At 45.8% G+C, this 21,340-nt stretch overlaps 1 protein-coding gene across 1 annotated transcript; it reads right to left on the bottom strand.

Moving 5' to 3' along the window:
- Nucleotides 1-2,662: 2,662 nt before the first annotated feature.
- LOC135563650 (uncharacterized) lies at nt 2,663-20,031 on the bottom strand. The gene is made up of 2 exons (XM_065006734.1): nt 19,997-20,031; nt 2,663-3,218 (listed from the first exon to the last, which is right to left on the bottom strand). Exons 1-2 carry the CDS (start codon nt 20,029-20,031, stop codon nt 2,663-2,665), a joined length of 591 nt encoding a protein of 196 aa, XP_064862806.1.
- Between the last annotated feature and the right edge of the window lie 1,309 nt (nt 20,032-21,340).

Below are 21,340 nucleotides of genomic sequence, written 5' to 3'. Positions count from 1 at the left end.
CTCTCCCTCTCTCTGTTTCTCTCTCTCTCTCTCGCTGTTTCTCCCTCTCTCTGTTTCTCTCTCTCTCTCTCTGTTTCTCCCCCTCTCTCTCTCTCTCTCTCTCTCTGTTTCTCTCTCTCTCTCTCTCTCTCGCTGTTTCTCCCTATCTCTGGTTCTCTCTCTCTATCTCTCTCTCTCTGTTTCTCTCTCTGTGTTTCTCCCTCTCTCTCTCTATCTCTCTCTCTGTTTCTCTCTCCCTCTCTCTCTCTGTTACTCCCTCTCTCTCTCTGTTTCTCTCTCTCTCCAAATCGGTGGTTTCCAGAGCAGTAGTCCAGAAAAGACAGTGATTATTACAGTAATAATAACATAGTCCTGTGGGTCTCGTGGGCCCCTGCGGGCTGCGGGGAGCCGGGTGCCCAGTCCTAGCTTCCTTCCTGTCAGGTTTCTTCTGGGCCACAGACTGCCGGCACGGCAGGCTCCTGGGAATAGGGCCAGCTCAACACTGACTGGAGTGGAAAAGCCTGATTTATATTTGAGTCTCCAGGACAAGCGCACAGCCAGACCAATCATTAGTGCAACTAGGTGGAGTGAGTGTAAGGCTGCGTTTAGACAGGCAGCCCAATTCAGATATTTTTATTCATAAAATTGGTCTTTTGACCAATCAGATCAGCTCTGAAAAAGGATCAGATGTGAAAAGATCAGATGTTTTTGGTTTAAACTGCCCTGCAGTTAATTTACTCGGGGCAAAGTTACAACATTAATTTTGAAGTGCATGAATGTAAATATTCAATGCTTTGCATCTATTATGTTACTGAACAATGATAGCTCTTTGAATCTCTCAATCAATCATAGACGATTACTTCTGGGTGACTGACAAGCAACCTTAGTTGCAAAGGGTGTGAAACATGGTTTCAGAGAGTGGGGTTGGGGTGGTTGTATGGAGACATGTTGGCTGGGTGGGGTTGGGGTGTTGGCTGGGTGGGTGGGGTTGGGGTGGTTGTATGGAGACATGTTGGCTGGGTGGGGTTGGGGTGGTTGTGTGGAGAGATGTTGGCTGGGTGGGGTTGGGGTGGTTGTGTGGAGACATGTTGGCTGGGTGGGGTTGGGGTGTTGGCTGGGTGGGTGGGGTTGGGGTGGTTGTGTGGAGACATGTTGGCTGGGTGGGGTTGGGGTGTTGGCTGGGTGGGGTTGGGGTGGTTGTGTGGAGACATGTTGGCTGGGTGAGGTTGGGGTGGTTGTATGGAGACATGTTGGCTGGGTGGGGTTGGGGTGGTTGTGTGGAGACATGTTGGCTGGGTGGGGTTGGGGTGGTTGTATGGAGACATGTTGGCTGGGAGGGGTTGGGGTGGTTGTGTGGAGACATGTTGGCTGGGTGGGGTTGGGGTGTTGGCTGGGTGGGGTTGGGGTGTTGGCTGGGTGGGGTTGGGGTGGTTATGTGGAGACATGTTGGCTGGGTGGGGTTGGGGTGGTTGTATGGAGACATGTTGGCTGGGTGAGGTTGGGATGGTTGTATGGAGACATGTTGGCTGGGTGGGGTTGGGGTGTTGGCTGGGTGGGGTTGATGTGGTTGTGTGGAGACATGTTGGCTGGGTGGAGTTGGGGTGGTTGTGTGGAGACATGTTGGCTGGGTGGGGTTGGGGTGGTTGTGTGGAGACATGTTGGCTGGGTGGGGTTGGGGTGGTTGTGTGGAGACATGTTGGCTGGGTGAGGTTGGGGTGGTTGTGTGGAGACTTGTTGGCTGGGTGGGGTTGAGGTGTTGGCTGAGTGGGGTTGGGTTGGGGTGTTGGCTGAGTGGGGCTGGGTTTGGGTGTTGGCTGAGTGGGGCTGGGTTGGGGTGTTGGCTGGGCTGGGCTGGGTGGGGTTGGGTTGGGGTGTTGGCTAAGTGGGGCTGGGTTGTAGTGTTGGATGGGCTGGGTGGGGTGGGGTTGGGTTGGGGTGTTGGATGGGTGGGGCTGGGTTGAGGTGTTGGCTGGGCTGGGTGGGATTGGGGTGTTGGCTGAGTGGGGCTGGGTTTGGGTGTTGGCTGGGATGGGTTGGGGTGGTTGTGTGGAGACATGTTGGCTGGGAGGGGTTGGGGTGTTTGTATGGAGTTATGTTGGCTGGGTGGGGTTGAGGTGGTTGTGTGGAGACATGTTGGCTGGGTGGGGTTGGGGTGGCTGGGAGGGGTTGGGGTGGTTGTGTGGAGACATGTTGGCTGGGAGGGGTTGGGGTGTTTGTATGGAGGCATGTTGGCTGGGTGGGGTTGAGGTGGTTGTAAGGAGACATGTTGGCTGGGTGGGGTTGGGGTGGTTATGTGGAGACATGTTGGCTGGGTGGGGTTGGGGTGGTTGTATGGAGACATGTTGGCTGGGTGTGGTTGGGGTGGTTGTGTGGAGACATGTTGGCTGGGTGAGGTTGGGGTGGTTGTGTGGAGACTTGTTGGCTGGGTGGGGTTGGGGTGTTGGCTGTGCTGAGTGGGGTTGGGTTGGGGTGTTGGCTGAGTGGGGTTGGGTTGGGGTGTTGGCTAAGTGGGGCTGGGTTGTAGTATTGGATGGGCTGGGTGGGGTTGGGTTGGGGTGTTGGATGGGTGGGGCTGGGTTGAGGTGTTGGCTGGGCTGGGTGGGATTGGGTTGGGGTGTTGGATGGGAGGGGCTGGGTTGGGGTGTTGGATCGGTGGGGTTGGGGTGTTGGCTGGGTTGGGGTGTTAGCTGGGTGGGGTTGGGTTGCGGTGTTGGCTGAGTGGGGTGGGGTTGGGTTGGGGTGTTGGATGGGTGGGGTTGGGTTGGGTTGGGGTGTTGGATGGGTGGGTGGAGTTGGGGTGTTGGCTGGGTGGGGCTGGGTTGGGGTGTTCGCTGGATGGGGTTGGGTTGGGGTGTTGTTTGAGTGGGGTTGGGGTGTTGGATGGGCTGGGTGTGGTTGGGTTGGGGTGTTGGCTGAGTGGGGCTGTGTTTGGGTGTTGGATGAGTGTGGCTGGGTTGGGGTGTTGGCTGGGTGGGGTTGGGTTGGGGTGTTGGATGGGTGGGGTTGGGTTGGGGTGTTTGCTAAGTGGGGCTGGGATGTAGTGTTGGATGGGCTGGGTGGGGTTGGGTTGGGGTGTTGGCTGAGTGGGGCTGGGTGGGGTTGGGGTGTTGGATGTGGGGTTGGGGTGTTGGCTGGGTGGGGCTGGGTTGGGGTGTTCCCTGGATGGGGTTGAGTTGGGTTGTTGTTTGAGTGGGGTTGGGGTGTTGGATGGGCTGGGTGTGGTTGGGTTGGGGTGTTGGCTGAGTGGGGTTGGGGTGTTGGCTGAGTGGGGTTGGGGTGTTGGCTGGTCTGGTCTGGTTAGGGTTGGGTTGGGGTGTTGGCTTAGTGCGGTTGAGTCGGGTGTTGGCTGGGTGGGGTTGGTTAGGGGTGTTGGCTGAGTGGGGTTGGGTCAGTGTGTTGGATGGACTGGGTGGGGTTGGGTTGGGGTGTTGGCTGAGTGGGGTTGGGGTGATGGCTGGGTGGGGTTGGGCTGGGGTGTTGGCTTAGTGCGGTTGAGTCGGGTGTTGGCTGGGTGGGGTTGGTTAGGGGTGTTGGCTGGGTGGGGTTGGTTAGGTGTGTTGGCTGAGTGGGGTTGGGTCAGTGTGTTGGATGGACTGGGTGGGGTTGGGTTGGGGTGTTGGCTGAGTGTGGTTGGGGTGTTTGCTGGGTGGGGCTGGGTTGGGGTGTTCGCTGGGTGGGATTGTTGGGGTGTTGGCTGAGTGGGGTTGGGTTGGGTGTTGGCTGAGTGTGTTTGGGTTGGGTGTTGGCTGGGTGGGGTTGTGTTGGGTGTTGGCTGAGTGGGTTTGGGGGAATGGGGTGGGAGGTTGAGTGTGAAGGTCCACAAATGTTTTGTTTTGTCTCCCTGTTTTATTATAGCTTAAACTCTGTATGTATTTCATACTTTTTTTTCCTCGTTTGAGTTGCAGCCTACGGGTATAGGTTTTATTAACATATAATTTGAAATTGATAATATACCTGCAACCTTCCCAATTAAAAAAAACAATTAAAAAATAGATAAATAAATAGATAATAATAAAAAATATAAAAATGCTAATTAGTTAAAAAAGGAACAAAATTGGTCTGCCTGTGTAAACACAGCATATGGGTGTTTTTTGAGCGGTGGCTGATCAGTAGAGGCTGTGTGTGTCTGTGATTGTGTGTATTTTGTGTGTACACAACAGTGTGTTTGTGAGGTCAGAATAATGTCTGTGTCTAAGTGTGCACTTTCGGTCATTAGTGAAATTGTGTGCATCTGTTTGTGGGTTTCTGCAATTAGGACAGCGTATGTATGAATATGCGTACGTTTGTATGAATAAATATTATGGGTGTGGTTTGTTTTTAATCAAATATGTTTGTACATGTGTGTGTGTGTGTGTGTGTCTGTGTGTGTGTGTGTGTATGTGTGTGTCTGTGTATGTGTGTGTGTGTGTGTGTATATGTGGGTGTCTGTGTGTGTGTGTCTGTGTGTGTGTCTGTGTGTGTTGGTGGCAGGATGGTGTGTTAGCTGTGTCTGGATGGTAATAAGGCTTGTTTTATCTACATTCATATCGTAGGGGGGTTGGGATAGGGGGAGTCACGCCATTTTCATTCTTTTCATTTATTCGAGCTTTATCCCGCCCCCCCGCGCTGACATCAGAATAATAATGAAAGTTGTGAGCTGGGTGCCTGGGCTTTATTACTAACAGTTTGTCTCTAGCAGGCAGCTCTCCCTCTCTGTAACCCAGGGTTAGTGTAGCTTCCTTCAGGCCCATGGTATCTAAGGGACACAGCTTCACGCACATCTGCTCATTCCCTTACTGATGTCCTGCTGATGGCACATGCTAGCATTTTTAAAGGCCCTGTGCAGTCAAAATTCAGTTTTTCCATTTTTTTGTCAAATATTGCACAACAGCTGATGAATGGAACACTGTAAATGTGTTATTTCCTGATAGTTTCTGTTGAAAATACAATCTATGCAGGACCTTCTAATCAGCAGGTTTACATGGGTTGAGTTTTAGCTTACCTGGTAACATCACCAGGCGGTATAAGTTCATAGACCAATCACAAAGAGAGGTCCAAACCCCTCTACCAACAGCTAGTTTTCAGGTTACATATCCATCCTATGAGCCCCCCCCCCCCCCCCCATTAGGTCCCTCACTCAGACCACTCCCACAGTCCTAGCAAAATTATCGCTTTGACCATTTGACCCCCACAAGAGCCAACTTCTGTCTGTAGAGTCTGAACAGTTAGGCTGCACACTAATATGACCACACCATCGAAAGGCAGTGGCGTGTATCCATGGGTGCCAAGGGAAGCCAGGCTTCCCAAAAATATAAAATAAAGTACATTTCATCTCTCTGTGTTTCATAATTTCCCTTCAATTCACAAGAGGCTGAATGTATCTCACCGGAGAGAAGGCATCCGAGCGAACAAAACAGCGCCCCTCTGTCTTTGTATGTGCAGCCCATCTATCTGATGCTGTCTGGTCAAAAAGTGTATGATATTGTTGCCGCCTGTAGCATTAAAGGCAAGGGAGGCCAGGATGCATTTGGCCTTGAATAACTGAGTGAGCTCAACTGGGAATGGTCCTGGTGAAGCCAGCTTGGATTTGGCTTCACACCAATCACATCACATCAAGCCAAATGCCATTAACAGAAACAAACTTTATTTGTTGCATCTTGCTGTGTTGTCTTGCTCTTGTGGCTAGCTAGCTAGCTAAAATTGTCCCTTTCCTAAATTAGCCATGGACGGAGATAGGGTTTTGACTTGTGATTTTACTTAATTCTCCAAACTGGCCATTGATTATAATGCCGATTCTGATCTGATTCTGATCAATAGATTCACACATTGTGCCTCTGGCCTGAGAGGATGGAAGTTCAACATGTAGCTAGATGTAGTAGGCTAATGTTAACTGGCTGACTAATTGTTGCCCATGAAAGGAAGATAGTCTAGCGAGCAAGCAATTTAGCCAAGTCGCCTAGGACAACAAAAACTAAAAGTGTGTACTGTATGACAGCGTCATAGACTGTGTCAGCAACATGAAAGAGAGGAGAATGTCATGGGTGTTTCTGTACAAGTAGGGTGTGTTAACATGTTTTTTCGACATATGCACGCACATACACAGAAATCAGTACCATGGACAGCCACGTGATATTTAGCTTACTTTGATTGGACTAAATAGTTTTGGGTATCTTTTAATTGCCACTGTTTTAGACTAATCATAGTTGATTTAATGATGTTGAAATGTTGAAGTTGAAATGGTGCTGGAATTAGTGGAGGCAGCTCCTGTTTTCTTTGTGACTTGCGGGCAGTGGCGGTCCTAGGCCATTTCAACTGGGGGGGGCCAAGCTGGGGCCAGTTGTTCTGTTAGAGGGGCCAGTTACATTAGATGTTATTGTTGTCATATGGTTTTCTTCACTGCATTGCAGGCATTAGCAGGCAAAAGACCATGTTCATATAATCGTCATCGTTGCCACTGTCTAATAACGGATGTAAAAAAAGAACGATAGCAAAAATGTGTTTTGTAAAAATGATTTCATACTCCACATTTAGGGGGGCCACAAGGGGGTCCAAAATTGTTGTGACAGGGGCACTACCCCCCCCCCCAGAACCGCCACTGCTTGCGGGAACTCTCCATGGTTCTAAATCAGTAGTTGTTTAGTGGTCCGAATATTTCAGAAACATTAACTTGCTTGACCATGCTGTAGGTCATGTAACTGTTTGTTTCATGCAATATGCTTTATGGACTTTATCGGACAGATGTTGCTCTCCGGTTTTGTGATGAAACAAAGGTGTGGTTGAATTTCTTCTGCCACTGTGTCTTCTTATTGTCTCGGCCTTTAGGCCTACATATCACATGAACTAACAGGTTAATTATCACAACACATAAGTGGTAATATGGCTTTTCCCCCCTGGCTTGGCTTCCCCAGTGATTTTATCCGCGCACCCCTACTGTCGAAAGGTGAGACTCTCACAAACACATACGTGTTGGTTGTTTAGCTCTAGGATGCACACAAGACTCGTCTGAATGTAGCCCGGTACCAGTTGAACAACTGGATGGAAGTATAGTACACGGAAGTAGTTCCGTGTCAAAGAAAAGGGTTAATTATGCGTAAAAAAATATACACATCCTGATCTTTCTTAATGCTCTAAGATACAAACTTTAAAACAATCCTCCTTTCAATGTATTTTTGGACTGTCTGCTTTGCCATGTATCAAATCTAATCAAGTTCTATTGGTCACCTACACATATTTAGCAGATGATATTGTGAAATCTAAAGTAAAAGAATGGAGTTAAGAAATGTATAAATATTAGGACGAGCAATGTTGGAGTGGCATTGAGTAAAATACAGTAGAATAGAATACAGTATATACATATGAGATGAGTAAAGCAGTAAGTAAACATTATTAAAGTGACTCGTTTTCCATTATGTAGGTGACCAGTGATTCCACGTCTTATGTATATAGGGCAGCAGCCTCTAAGGTGCAGGGTTGAGTAACCGGGTGGAAGCCGGCTAGTTATGGCTATTTAACAGTCTGATGGCCTTGAGATAGAAGCTGTTTTTCAATCTCTCAGAAACCACATCAGTCGATCATCATGGTCCTCTGTGGGCCCCAGCCTCCTGTGGAGGAAACCAACCGTGTGTGTGGAAGTTGGATTTTTATAACATCCAGTCAACCTGAGTAGAGACTGTATAATGTAACCTGTTTCAGAGTCTGAGTGGCTGACTGTGTCTCCCCATGTGTATCAGACTGTTCATCCTCTCTCTCTCTCTCTCTCTCTCTCTCTCTCTCTCTCTCTCTCTCTCTCTCCCCCTCAAGCCCAATACACTCTGGAAAGTTAGTTATCAGAAGAATGACAGATGCTGAAAGAGGAACCTGTTGCTATGGTTACTTGTTTTATGGATGTGTATAATAGCTACATTTACGTAAAAAGCCTCTGCCTCTGATGGGTATTACTGCTTGATGTTTCGGCACATGACCTCCACACATACATTATGAGAGCTGTTGGGATGTTTCTGCAGCCTTGCCCTCTGAACCCCCCCGCGGAGAAGTCACAGTGCTCTGAAAGTATCTCATTCACTCGCCTGAATCTCCAACCATTTCCACCCCTCCCTCCCTCCCCTACGGCTTGAGGCATCCCCTCCGCCTCCCATGTCGCCACCATCCCGGAGTGAGTGCTAAACTCTGTGGTTGCTCTTGTAACTGCTGATTGGCTCGCTGCCATAATCATTTAGCACCTAATTAGAAGGACCTGCAGTTGATCACATCCAGCTGCATTGTGAGGTTCCTATACTGTCGATATACAGACTCAACAACACATACCATATACTCATATGCACATACGGTGCATGTACTGTGCATGACTTATACTAACAATACATAATGTATGATAACCCCAATTTGTCTTTTTTCATTTATGTGGTGTAAACGGTTTGGTTCAGATGCAGGTTAGTCTTTTCTCTGCACATACAGTGTGTTTCCGTGTTAACATTTGGTCCTAATTAGTGTCTGATGGCTGCTCATACAGCCGGAGTTCTCTATCTGTTCAGTGTTCACTCAGGCTGATCCAGAAAAGCCAGACGTTCAGCCGTTCTCCACTGACACCTAACAGGTTGTTTTACACACTAGCTCAGGCCAGTGAGTAAAACGGGGGTCCTTCAGGGCCTCTCCAGATGTAGCTTCTCCTTCTCATTACTATGTCCTCTGCTCAAGTACCTGCAGGCTCTGTTTTGGCTTCCTCCATGTTCCCCCTCTCTCTCTAGTCTAGATCCATCATTTCTGCTAACCAGAGCCTCCATCTCTCCTGCTGTCTGTCTATTGGACGTTCTGCTGCATATCGGCTATTTATAACCTTGCTGTCTTCTTTAGTCTGCATGACTCTCAACACATTTCCTCGTTTATGATATTCAGCGTTTTATACGTGACCTCCGGCTAGTCGTCGTCTTTTCTCTTCAAACGCCTTGAATCCACTTACCTGTCTCCAGTGATTTCTCTCTCATTGTCCTTTTCTCTCATTCTCTCTCCCCCTTCTCTCTCTCTCCAGAATATCAGGTGTTCCACACCCCGTCATCCTCTCAGCTGTCTTGTTATTCTTGATAAGCCCTGTTGACTCTTCTATTTCTCCTTATATAACAATATTGTTAATAGGACTTATTGTCCACTGTAATGACTAACTTCGATCACCGCACGTCTCCCAGCGCTGGTCTACTCTCCCATCAGCTCTATTAAATGGTAGAAATATTGGCTTTTCTCTCCTCTCTTTCTCTCCCAATTCTGCGCTTCTGTCCTCTTCATAAGATCCCTGATGCCTCTCAGGTTCTCTCTCTTGCCAACTGCTGTGTCAATCACACTGCTGTTCCCTCCCCTTTATCTTAACTCTCTCATTTCTTCTTCTTCCCACTACCCCTCTCCTCTCGTCCACCGAGTTCACCGTGATCGAGATAGCAGACGATCTCTTCTGTTCACCGTGCATTTTCTGAATCTCAATGTCTCTCGCTCTCCTCTCCATCGCTCCATCTCCCCAGGTGAGATGAGCTGCCCGCCACTACCATTGTGCTCTGCATTATCTCATCTCCTGCTTCCCCTAAAGTCACACCCCTGTTAATAATACTTCAAATCTGTTCATGCAGCGCTACCATTTACATCATCACCCTTCCAAGAATCCATAGTGCTGCAATCTGCCGTAATGACTCAACTGAATAGCCTTGTTATTATGGATACCTAGAGAGAGGAATGGAAGTGGATTAGTTTGTTTAGATACAGATTGGTAGTCTGCTAAATGAGTTAACACAGTGACATAGCTGGATAACCCATGTGTGACCATGTGTCACTATAATAGTAATATAACAACCTGATGTCACCCACAAGGTTTTATATGACACAGAAATATGATGCTTTGACAGTACCATTTTGTCACAGCTAGCTGAAGGACTGGACCAAAGTGCAGCATGGTAAGCGTACATTTTCTCTTTATTCAAAAATGACGCCGAAAAAACGATGAACAAAAACCAAACCGTGAAGCTTTTTGCCAGTATTATTACTGAGACCAAGTCATATTCCTGAGAGACCTGTAGTATTATTACTGAGACCAAGTCATATTCCTGAGAGAGACCTGTAGTATTATTACTGAGACCAAGTCATATTCCTGAGAGACCTGTAGTATTATTACTGAGACCAAGTCATATTCCTGAGAGACCTGCAGTATTATTACCGAGACCAAGTCATATTCCTGAGAGACCTGTAGTATTATTACTGAGACCAAGTCATATTCCTGAGAGAGACCTGTAGTATTATTACTGAGACCAAGTCATATTCCTGAGAGACCTGCAGTATTATTACTGAGACCAAGTCATATTCCTGAGAGAGACCTGTAGTATTATTACTGAGACCAAGTCATATTCCTGAGAGAGACCTGTAGTGTTATTTCATAATTTCAATTCCCTTGTGTGACACTGCCAAACACCCAATCTTAGAAACTCCACAGCAATTTAGAGGTGTAGAGAGTTCGTTCTCCCCTATGTTACCCAGTGAACTACTAGACTCTACTAGACTCTACACTCTAGAGAGACCACTCTAATCCCAGCAGAAGCGTAGGGGCCCACAATCCCATTGTGAAATTGTAATGCTGGTGCCGTGGGTGGGTGGGCGGGGGCGCAGGCAGAGATGCAACAGCAGCTTGGCGAGAGGACAACCCCCTGGAGGGTGCTTTAGGAGTCTGCTGCTCTCTCTCAGAGGAGAGGCTGCCTGACTGAAGAGGAGAGACTGGATGTCACAGCACATCTCCCATCCATCAATAACCTAGTAGTCATACTGGAGACGGGAAAGAAGCAGAGCAGAATGGAAAACTAATGCAAGGTACAAAAGGGATCACACATACACACCCAGACACACCCAGACACACACAGACACATACAGACACACCCAGACACACACAGACACACACAGACACATACAGACACACCCAGACACACACAGACACACACATACACACCCAGACACACACAGACACACCCAGACACATACAGACACACCCAGACACACACAGACACACAAAGGCGGAGAAAGTACCTCGTTTAGGTCAGCAACTCACAGCGAATCAGGGCGGAACTGAGTGAATGACATCACCTGGGAATGGAATGTGGCTAGCCACAGCACAGCGAATGCAGCCAGACATGAGAGAGTCAGTCCTGTGTGTATCTGTATAGAGTATGCAGGCTGAGGCAACGGCAGTTTTACTTCCTGTCGTTCTGCTGCCTAATACACCAGGCCCCATGGGATACATCTTTCCCAGAATTACTGGCAGGATCTCAATCTCCCAAGTCAGTGGATAATTAGAAGAAGGTGGCAATCCCGGGTCCCGCTTACAGAGGAAGGACAGATGGCAGCCATCGCAGGCTGCAGAATATATCACTGGCTGACTATCAAACTATAGTGTACTCTCTGGCTTCAGCAGAGCCAATACATGGCCGTGCCTTGTCTATATGTCCTCTTTTCCCTATTGGATTGGAAATAATACACGTGGATCATTTTGCCATAATATCACCATGTACAGTATTTAGCAATACATTCTGATTGAGAAAATAGAACACGTCTGACTTATGACATGATTAGTGTGTTGATTTTGAAATGCCGGAGAGGTTGTGTTCTCTAGGGAGAGAGAGAGAGAGAGAGCTGGTGAGTGTGTGTAGAGATGGAGGAGAAATTGGCCTCCGTTGGCCTGTCTTGGTCTTGCTTGGCTCTGCTCTGCTATGGTTGTATGGGAATTGAACTGGAAGCAACTGTTTCTGACTCACCATCTTTACATAACCGCCAGACAAATACATTTTTTGTTCACAAATATATATTTCGTTGATGGCACCAGGAAATGTTAAAGTGTGCTACTTGCTATGGTATTTATAGATAGGTGTGACAAAACTTGAGATGTTTGCAGATATTCATATTTTTACGTTAATCATGTTTGACGTAGAAACACACTGACTGGATTGAAATGCTTCATGAATTTGATTATACTTTTTTTCTTCATATTTCAACTTTTGAGTATCGATGGCTGTCTGTGGGTTTGGTGTGTGTGTAAGTGTTTGTGTGGGTGGATGTGCACACCCATATGAGTGCAGCATCTACAGATGTAGGGTCTTAATTTGAAAATAATCCTGCACCAACAGGAAATGTGAATTATTATGTGGATTATATCATTAATAGACATTTTTTGTAGGGGTTGATACATTTTTCATCAGGGCAAATCAAGTCTGACATTTTAATGTGTAAATTACAAACTTTAGAAGCCTTTTTACACCTTGGATGCACTACAAGTTAACGTTTGCTTCTCTGATCAAATGAAGATCCTACATCCGTAGCACCTTACTCATTCTCTGTAGCAAGCAAAACAAATCATTGCTGTTGCTAAAGCATAGGCATGATTCTGAGAAATCCTGCCACAAAAGGCATCCAAGCACAAACAGCAATATATGGCTTTGGAATATAGAGCAGCACTTTCCAAGGTAGCGTCTTGACAAGGTTATTGAAAACAGCGTTTCTACATAATGTATGAGAAGCCTTGATGTATAGCCATATACAGTGGGACCTGGCAATGCACACCGCTATTCCGCTTGGTCTCTCCCTCCGCCTCAGGAGAGAAGATTCACTTCTACAGTTCCTGACCTCTGTTAGATCAAAGTGTAAACCCAGCTTGTCTTGTCCTGTCCATCTGTTCTGTGTACTGTGCCTTCGGGAAGTATTCACACCCCTTGCTTGATGTTTTTTCTTCAACATTTAGTTGTGTTAATAGCCTGAATTAAAAATGGATTCAATTGAGATTTTTTTTTGTCGCTGGCCAACATACAATAACCGATAATGTCAAAGTGGAATTATGTTTTTCTTCTTTTAAAAAAAAAAATATATATATATATGAATATATAAAGTTGAAATGTCAATAAGTATTCAACCCCTTTGTTATGGCAAGCTTAAATAAGTTCAGGAGTAAAAATGTGCTTAACAGGTCACATTACGTTTCATGCACTCACGTGATTTTTAAAAATAACTACCTCATTTCTGTACCCAACACATCTGTAAGGTCTCTCAGTGAATTTCAAACACAGATTCAACCACAAAGACCAGGGAGCTTTTCCGATGCCTCACAAAGTAGGGCACCTATTGGTAGATGGGTAAAAATAAATAAAAAGTTGACATTGAATATCCTTTTGAGCATTAATTACACTTTGGATGGTGTATCAATACACCAAGTCACTACAAAGATACAGGTTTCCTTCCTAACTCAGTGATTTCACCATGAGGCCAATGGTGACTTTAAAACAGACTTTAATGGCTGTGATATGAGAGAACTGAGGATGGATCAACAACGGTGTATTTACACAATACCAACCTAATTGAAAGAAGGAAGCAGAATAAAAAATATTCCAAAACATCCTTCCTCTTTACAACAAGGCACTAAAGTAGTACTGCAAAAAAATGTGGCAAAGCAATTACGTTTTTGTCTTGAATACAAAGTGTTATGTTTGGGACTAATCCCATACAACACATTACTGAGTACCAATCACCATATTTTTAAGCATAGCGGTGGCTGCATCATGTTATGCTTGTAATCGTTAAGGACTGGGGAGTTTTTCAGGATAAAATAAGAAATGGAATGGAGCTAAGCACAGGGAAAATCCTAGATTAAAATTTAGGACAATAAGCTAAAACACAAGGCCAAATCCACAAGTATCAAGAAGATACTGAATGTTCCTGAGTGGCCGAGTTACAGTTTTCACTTAAATCTGCTTAGAAAATCTATGGCAAGACCTGAAAATGGTGGTCTAGCAATGATCAACAACCAATTTGACAGAGCTTGAACAATTTTGAAAGAATAATGGGCAAATGTTGCACAATCCAGATGTGTCAAGCTTTTAGAGACTTACCCAGAAAAAAGTATGAAAATGTATGCCCTCACTACTGTAATTCACACTGGATAAGAGCGTATGCTAAATGACTCAAATATTTAAAAACAAAATCCTGCTCACCACCATCCAGGCTATTAGCTGGTCAAAAGGTCCCTACGGACTGGACCTGGTATTCCCGGTGGATACTGGACTTGTCAGTCTGAGCGCAGGATCCTCTTTAAAATACCATGACCGTTTCTTGGGCCGTGGCCATATGCAAGCAGCAGCACGTGAAGAGCGAATGGAGGAGGGAGGCCGGAGGCTGGGTTTTACTCGAACACTGGCAAATGAATTAACAACAGTGATGAGCCGTCCTGGCCTTTACTCTCTCTCTCTTTCTGTCACTTGACCCTTATCAGTCCATTCTCAGCTCCATCCTACTACATAAATATCTCTTGCCCCCATCTCTCATACACAGACTCACACATATGCAAATACGCTGGAGATTTATGTAGTTTATGCACATACCCTTACTGTGAAAACTGTCAGGGTGGGGAGTCTACAGTATATTCCAGTATAATTCTGGCCATGCTGAGAGACATAACCTACAGTAACAGCCTAATGAGGTGTCTTTGAGGGTGACTTTAACGCTATGCGCACTCTCTCTCTCTCTCTCTCTCTCTCTCTCTCTCTCTCTCACACACACACACACACACACACACACACACACACACACACACACACACACACACACACACACACACACACACACACACACACACACACACACACACACACACACCTTCTTCCTCTGGTTCTGCTCCTGAGAGTTTTATTCCCAGTGACAGATGAAGGGACATGTCATTGTGTGTTTAGACCCTGTTCGCTGTCATCCAGGGTGACACTGGAGAACAGCCTTTTGTGGAGGGCAGGTGGGATGAGGACAGGACACTCCAGGGAGAGGGGTGTAGGCAGACTAGAGAGTAGATGAAAACAGAGGGTGAGAGGAGGAGATTGTGGCTGGAGACCGTGGTCCAGCTGTCATGAATGATTTCGGGGCTCTCTCACGTTTTGTCACTTCAAATTAGAGGAACCCGAACCTCAAGCCAGCCGTGATTGGTTGTGTTGCCCGTCAGTAATCCGGCCACATCAGCCCCAGCCAGTGGAGCATAGTTTATGTCAGGGCCCACCCTCTTCTCTGTGAGGGGGCTATAAATAGGTGGAGAAGAGGAGACAAGAGGCCCAAGGCTCCAACTGTAATGAGATTAAACTCAACCAGCTTCAGCTTCCAGTGTTGGTTGAGCTTTATTTCTGCTTCCTTTCTGCTTTTAAATGTGTGCATGCAAGATATTGACTGTGTCGGCTGCTGCGGTTGCATGAGTGGAGGAAGATTGCGGGTTGATCATTCGCGTTTGGATCATCTGTTTATGTGTCAGTGAGTGTGTTGATGCGTGTGTGTGTGTGCTGTATATGCATTTGAAAGTGTGTGTGTGTGTGTGTGTGTGTGTGTGTGTGTGTGTGTGTGTGTGTGTGTGTAATGTCCTCATTTTGCAGCCCTCTGAGCATGGCACATCTTCTAAAGATGTTTGTCATGAGGGTGAAGCATTTGTCACTATAGCATTCTGCCATCGGGATGTTGTATTTGCAACCTCAGAGTTGAAACTGTCGACAGGCTCTCACATTTCCTCCAGTGTGTGTTGTATTCACTCAGCGCTATGGGACTGGCCTTTGTTCAACCAAGTTCTCTCTGTGAAAAATGATTATATTTTTTTGTATTCTGTCTTTAGTAGGAGGTAGGTAACAAATACCTCTCAGTGTAAAGGCATTTTCCATGTTATTGTTAAATCATCAAGTTCCTCGATGGAACAGCCATGTTGGCTGAGCGTATGTGTTCCTGTGTGTTTTGAGCCATGCTATTGTGAGTCTGTCTGGGGATATGTAGTGTGGGAGACATCCAGTCTGTTTTGGACATACTGCTCATTCACAGCACCATGCAGTCCACGCCCACTTCCATGTGTTACGCCTGCCTGCCCGCCTGCCTGACTGCCCCCCTGCCTGCCCGCCCGCCTGCCTGAGTGTTACAACACTTCTGGAGTCCCTAGTTCAACTGGAGCTCCTCCTCCTCCGACCATACTTCAGGTCTCATGAGCAAATCGCCTCTCATCATCCCTTCATTTTAACATCAATTACCAGTGCTCTCTGCTCCCTGGTTCCAGTCTGATCTGCTCTCAGCCAGCCTGCCAGTCAGCCAGCCAGCCAGGCATTAAGCACGGCCAGCCAGCAAGCAAGCTATCTGTCTCCTTCATCCCCTTCTCATTACAGATAACGAGAAATATGTCTACCTACATGAATGTAGTGCACAGCTGAACTCTATTTAAAGGACATCCATCAATCATAGCAAGGAGAAATCTGGACGTATGATGATAGTGAAAGAGGTGTGGTTGTATGGCAGACAAGATGGAGGAGGAAGAGGATGAGGGAGCTTGAGGGACAGGATGGTGGTAGAGAAGGAGACAAATGTTAAAGAGAGATTGTGGACACAGATGCAGAGGTTTTACCAAGAACACAGGTAAATGAAATGGTAGATTCACCGCCTGCGGCATATACACCACCGCCAGTTTCTTCAAAGCCAAAATATACAGCAGGCCCTAAAAACTATATTTGCATCTTCTTTCAGACAGGAAGACGATGCCACAATAAACTTCACACTTGAGGAATTCAGACTTTTAGAGCTTCTTAACCTTGTCAAACACAGGTGAGTGATTGGTCCTGACCATGGACAGGGGTAGAGACAACATTATTATTGGTTGAAGTAGGACACCTGCTGCTCAAAACAACACGCTCTGATGTTGGTCCAGTTTAGGAAACATTTGAAGTCTAAAATTGGTTGTTTTTTGTCTAAAAAGGGAGAAATAACTTAAAAGATTCAAAACACACTAATTAAAAGAATGACAGACAGGGGCGGCCAAGTTACCACACCAGCCAATCCCCCCCCTCTCTCTCTCTCTCTCTCAGACTGTGAGAGGGCAGTGTGAGTGGCTCCCAGGCAGTTTAAAGAGACAATAATCCACCAGATTATCCAGTCTTACCTTCTCTGATGACTATTTTACCTCGATCAAGAATAATCACTGTGCTCCCACTATTGTTCTGCTATTACTGGTTTACTTATGACTATTTGTAATGTCATCTTGTTTGGCTATACCTGTAAGTGAATATAGGTCTACTGTACTGTTAAGCAATACCAACATCTTGACGTAAGGAAGGGTTGTTTATACACATTTGAGGTGTTCCGTAATTTGTATTCCTCTAAGAACACAGAGCGGAACCATTAATATCATCTTCCTACAGCTTCTTATCGGGTGCTTCTTATTATGTCACATTATATCAGTCATTATCTGTAATATCAGCTTAGCACCCTAGAATCCATCTTCATGGTATGAAATATCATTAACTAAACGATTGCTAAGATTGCCATATTAGTGTGCAACTCACTTTGAAATTGGCTTTGATGTGACGGCATTGAGGTGGAAAAACAAGAGATAAGAGATGATGAGATACAGTCGATAGATAGATAGATAGATAGATAGAGAAAGAGTAGCAGAGAAAAGAGAGATGGTTAGATGAGGGAGGAATGAAGAGGGAGAGATGGCGAAGAAGAGGATCAGAGTGACAGTGACACAAAGGTAGCTCTCGATGACTCACACTCTCTCTCATTCCATCTCTCCCTCTCTCTCTTTCTCATCTCTCTCTCTCTCTCTCTCTCTCTCTCTCTCTCTCTCTCTCTTCCTCCTTCCATCTCCCCCTCTCTCTTTCTCATCTCTCTCTCTCTCTCTCTCTCTCTCTCTCCTTCCATCTCTCCCTCTCTCTCTTTCTCATCTCTCTCTCTCCTTACATCTCTCCCTCTCTCTCTTTCACATCTCTCTCTCTCCTTCCATCTCTCCCTCTCTCTCTTTCTCATCTCTCTCTCTCCTTCCATCTCTCCCTCTCTCTCTTTCACATCTCTCTCTCTCCTTCCATCTCTCCCTCTCTCTCTTTCACATCTCTCTCTCTCTCTCTCTCCTTCCATCTCTCTCTCTCTCTCTCTCTCTCCTTCCATCTCTCTCTCTCTCTCTCTCTTTCCAGTTTGGATGAAAATAAAAGAGCCCAGCAGCCTCAGCCTGCAGAGAGGGAGTTACGCGCTCCATCTCAAAGACAGAGTGATACGCTAAAAATACCCCTCCTTGTGTGGGCTGCATACAGCGGGGCGGATGGCTGCTTTACACATTACTGACATTTACTGTGCCGGAAGTACAAATATATCAGATGCAACATATGGTCAGGATCAGGATCGAGCCTGGGTTAATGCCTGTTTAGGACTCTGAATCCACTTCCCAGGAGAGCTGCTGCTGGTCAGTCGGTTGTGTTCATCTATTTGTGCTGAGTCCCCCTGATCCCCCTGATTCTTGATCCAATTCTCCACCAGTCTCCACGTTGTGCCCACCCCCACCCCTGGAACTGCATGTCTCAGTGCATCGCAGTGAGCCATTAGCCATTGTGAGCAAATCGATAAGCCTCTAGCCCTCTGTATGCCAAAACATTTATTCCTCTGGAGACGTATCTCTGTGCGCTGAGTGCAAGTCATTACAATTTTACAACTCCTAATTTGTTTAGATGCGTCTGGCACAAATGAATTAGAAACACCAATTGAAACCGTTCCTCCATCTGTCTTCTCTCTGGACCAGTTTCCATGTCACTCTACCCATCTGTTTAACTGAGGCTCCAATCACATGCTGCAAAACAACAAGGCACAATGGATACCCCGCTCCTCTCCCCAAACACAGAGACACGCTGCTCTCTTTCTCTCCTCCCCCCTCACTCACTCTCTCTCTCTGTCTCACTCTCTCTGCCCCTCTCTTCCTCTCTCTCTCACCCCCCCCTCTCTCTGAAGAAGGCAGCCCTCATTAAACCAAACACTTGTTCAGGCTCCCCCTGACATTCCAGTTCAGTAATGCTGGCTAAAATATGTGGATGTTTGAGACACGGTTTTAAACAGTTTCCCTTTTACACTAAACAGTCCCTGGTTCCACAGGGATAATTTACATAAAAAAGGTTAGGAAGCTTAGTGGAGCGAGCAGAGGACTGTGTGAAAGAGAGAGAGGGAGGGGAGATAGCAGGAGGGGGAGAGTGTATAAAACTGTGGTGGGTGTGTCAGTCAGCTGTCATTGGTCAGGTTAAAGGCAGCATGGGGCTGATGGGGCTGAGCCTCCTGGGACCCACTGACTGGCTGGGACACTGATTCAGTAGACTGAGGGCCAGAGCTACACACACACAGACAGACACACTCACACACACACATGCATATACCCAACACACACACACATACATGCACAGAAACACACGGTCCAACACTGATCGGCAACACAGAAAGACTGCGCTATGCAGCGCTGCTGATGTACATTTATACTGGTAATAGTGGTGGTTTTGTAGCCTTACAGTGAGATAGGATAGAGATGATTCAATGCAATGGTTGCAGGTTCAAATGTGCTTTATAGTTGCTTCCCACCATAGTCATTATAATGGCACAACTGATGTCATGGGGCTGGTTGAGTATATATGCATATTCATCATCCATTGACGAATGGAAGTAGGTGACTCATTTTTACATGCAGTAGCTGCTTATTTTCACAGATGGTTTCTAACATTGGTTACTATCTATCTAACATTGGGCGGCAGGGTAGCCTAGTGGTTAGAGCATTGGACTAGTAACCGAAAGGTTGCAAGTTCAAATCCCTGAGCTGACAAGGTACAAAATCTGTCGTTCTGCCCCTGAACAGGCAGTTAACCCACTGTTCCTAGGCCGTCATTGAAAATAAGAATTTGTTCTTAACTGACTTGCCTAGTAAAATAAAGGTAAAATTTTAAAAAAAACTCCAACATACTCACAGTTCAGAAAGAGTTCACACCCCTTGACCTTTTCCACATTTTGTTGTGTTACAAATTGGAATTCAAAATGATTTTTTGTCATCGATCTACACAAAATACTCTGTAATGTCAAAGTGGGGGGAAAAAAATGGATAAAATATTGAAAAATCAAACAGTAATATGTCTTGATTGAAGTATTCAACACCCTGAGTCAAACATATACATAGTAAAGTAAAGATACCCCAAAAAACGACTTTAGTAGTACTTTCAAATATTTTTACTTGAGTACTTTACACCACTGGCTAATGGCCGACATCGGCAACTCTCGTTGGGTTAATGAGGCAACTGTGAGTCTTTCTGGGTAAGTCCCTAACAGCTGGATTGTACATTTATTTTTTTAATTCTTCAAGCTCTGTCAAGTTTGTTGATCATTGCTAGACAGCAATTTTCAAGTCTTGCCATAGATTATCAAGCAGATTTAAGTCTGAACTTCCATTCAGGAACATTCACTGTCTTCTTGGTAAGCAACTCCAGTGTAGATCTGGCCTTGTGATTTAGGTTCTTGTACTGCTGAAAGATCAATTAGTCTCCCAATGTCTGTTGGAAAGCAGACTGAAACAGGTTTTCCTATAGAATTTTGCCTGTGCTCAGCTGTATTCCATTTGTTTTTATCCAACAAAACTCCCTTGCCGTTGACAAGCATACCCATAACATGATGTAGCCACCACCATGCTTGAAAATATGAAGAGTGGTACTCAGTGTTGTGTTGGAGTTGCCCCAAACCTAACGCTTTGTATTCAGGACAAGAAAATGCATTTCTTTTCCAATTTTTTTGAGGTATTACTAAAGTGCCTTGTTGCAAACAGGATGCATGTTTTGGAATATTTGTTATTCTGTACAGGCTTCTTTCTTTTAGTATTGTGGAGTAACTACAATGTTGTTGATCCATCCTCAGTTTTCTCCTGTCACAGCCATTAAGCTCTGTAAATGTGTGGGGTACAGAGATGGGGTAGTCGTCCAAAAAAAATGTTAACCACTATTATTGAACACAGAATGAGCCCATGCAGCTTAATAAGTGACTTGTTAAGCACATTTGTACTCCTTAACGTATTTAGGCTAGCCATAACAGCGTGGTTGAATACTTATCGACTCAAGACATTTCAGCTTTTCATTTTCTATTCATTTGTCCCTCCGTCCAAAAAATTCCACTGAAATTATCGGGTATTGTGTGTGGTGACACAAAATCAAGCACATTCAGTGACACAAACTCTACATTCAGGCTGTAACGCAACACAATGTGTAAATAGTCCAGCGGTGTGAATACTTTGACGGCGTTGTGTCACAGTCGAGACATCGTTTACCATTGCGAGAGGAACAGTCACCATGATTGATGACGCGATGGTCCTTTCATCAGACTGTGACAGAGTTCTGTTAAAAGGAAGCATATTTCACAGCGACGTGCAGACAAGGAGTTGAGGTCGAGTTGAGGAATGGAAGATGAACAGAAAAAGGACTGTTGATTCATTCTCTACCCCGAACAAAGTTTCTCAGAAAGTTGGAGTAACTGACGTGGTGATGGTAATGCGGTGGGATTGGTGGCTTGGGGGAGAATACAGATGTTCTGG

Source organism: Oncorhynchus nerka, linkage group LG21 (genome assembly GCF_034236695.1).
Source record: "Oncorhynchus nerka isolate Pitt River linkage group LG21, Oner_Uvic_2.0, whole genome shotgun sequence".
NCBI lineage: Eukaryota > Metazoa > Chordata > Actinopteri > Salmoniformes > Salmonidae > Oncorhynchus > Oncorhynchus nerka.
The sequence above is the reverse complement of the archived record's forward strand: the minus strand, read 5'-3'. Positions and strand labels throughout refer to the sequence as shown.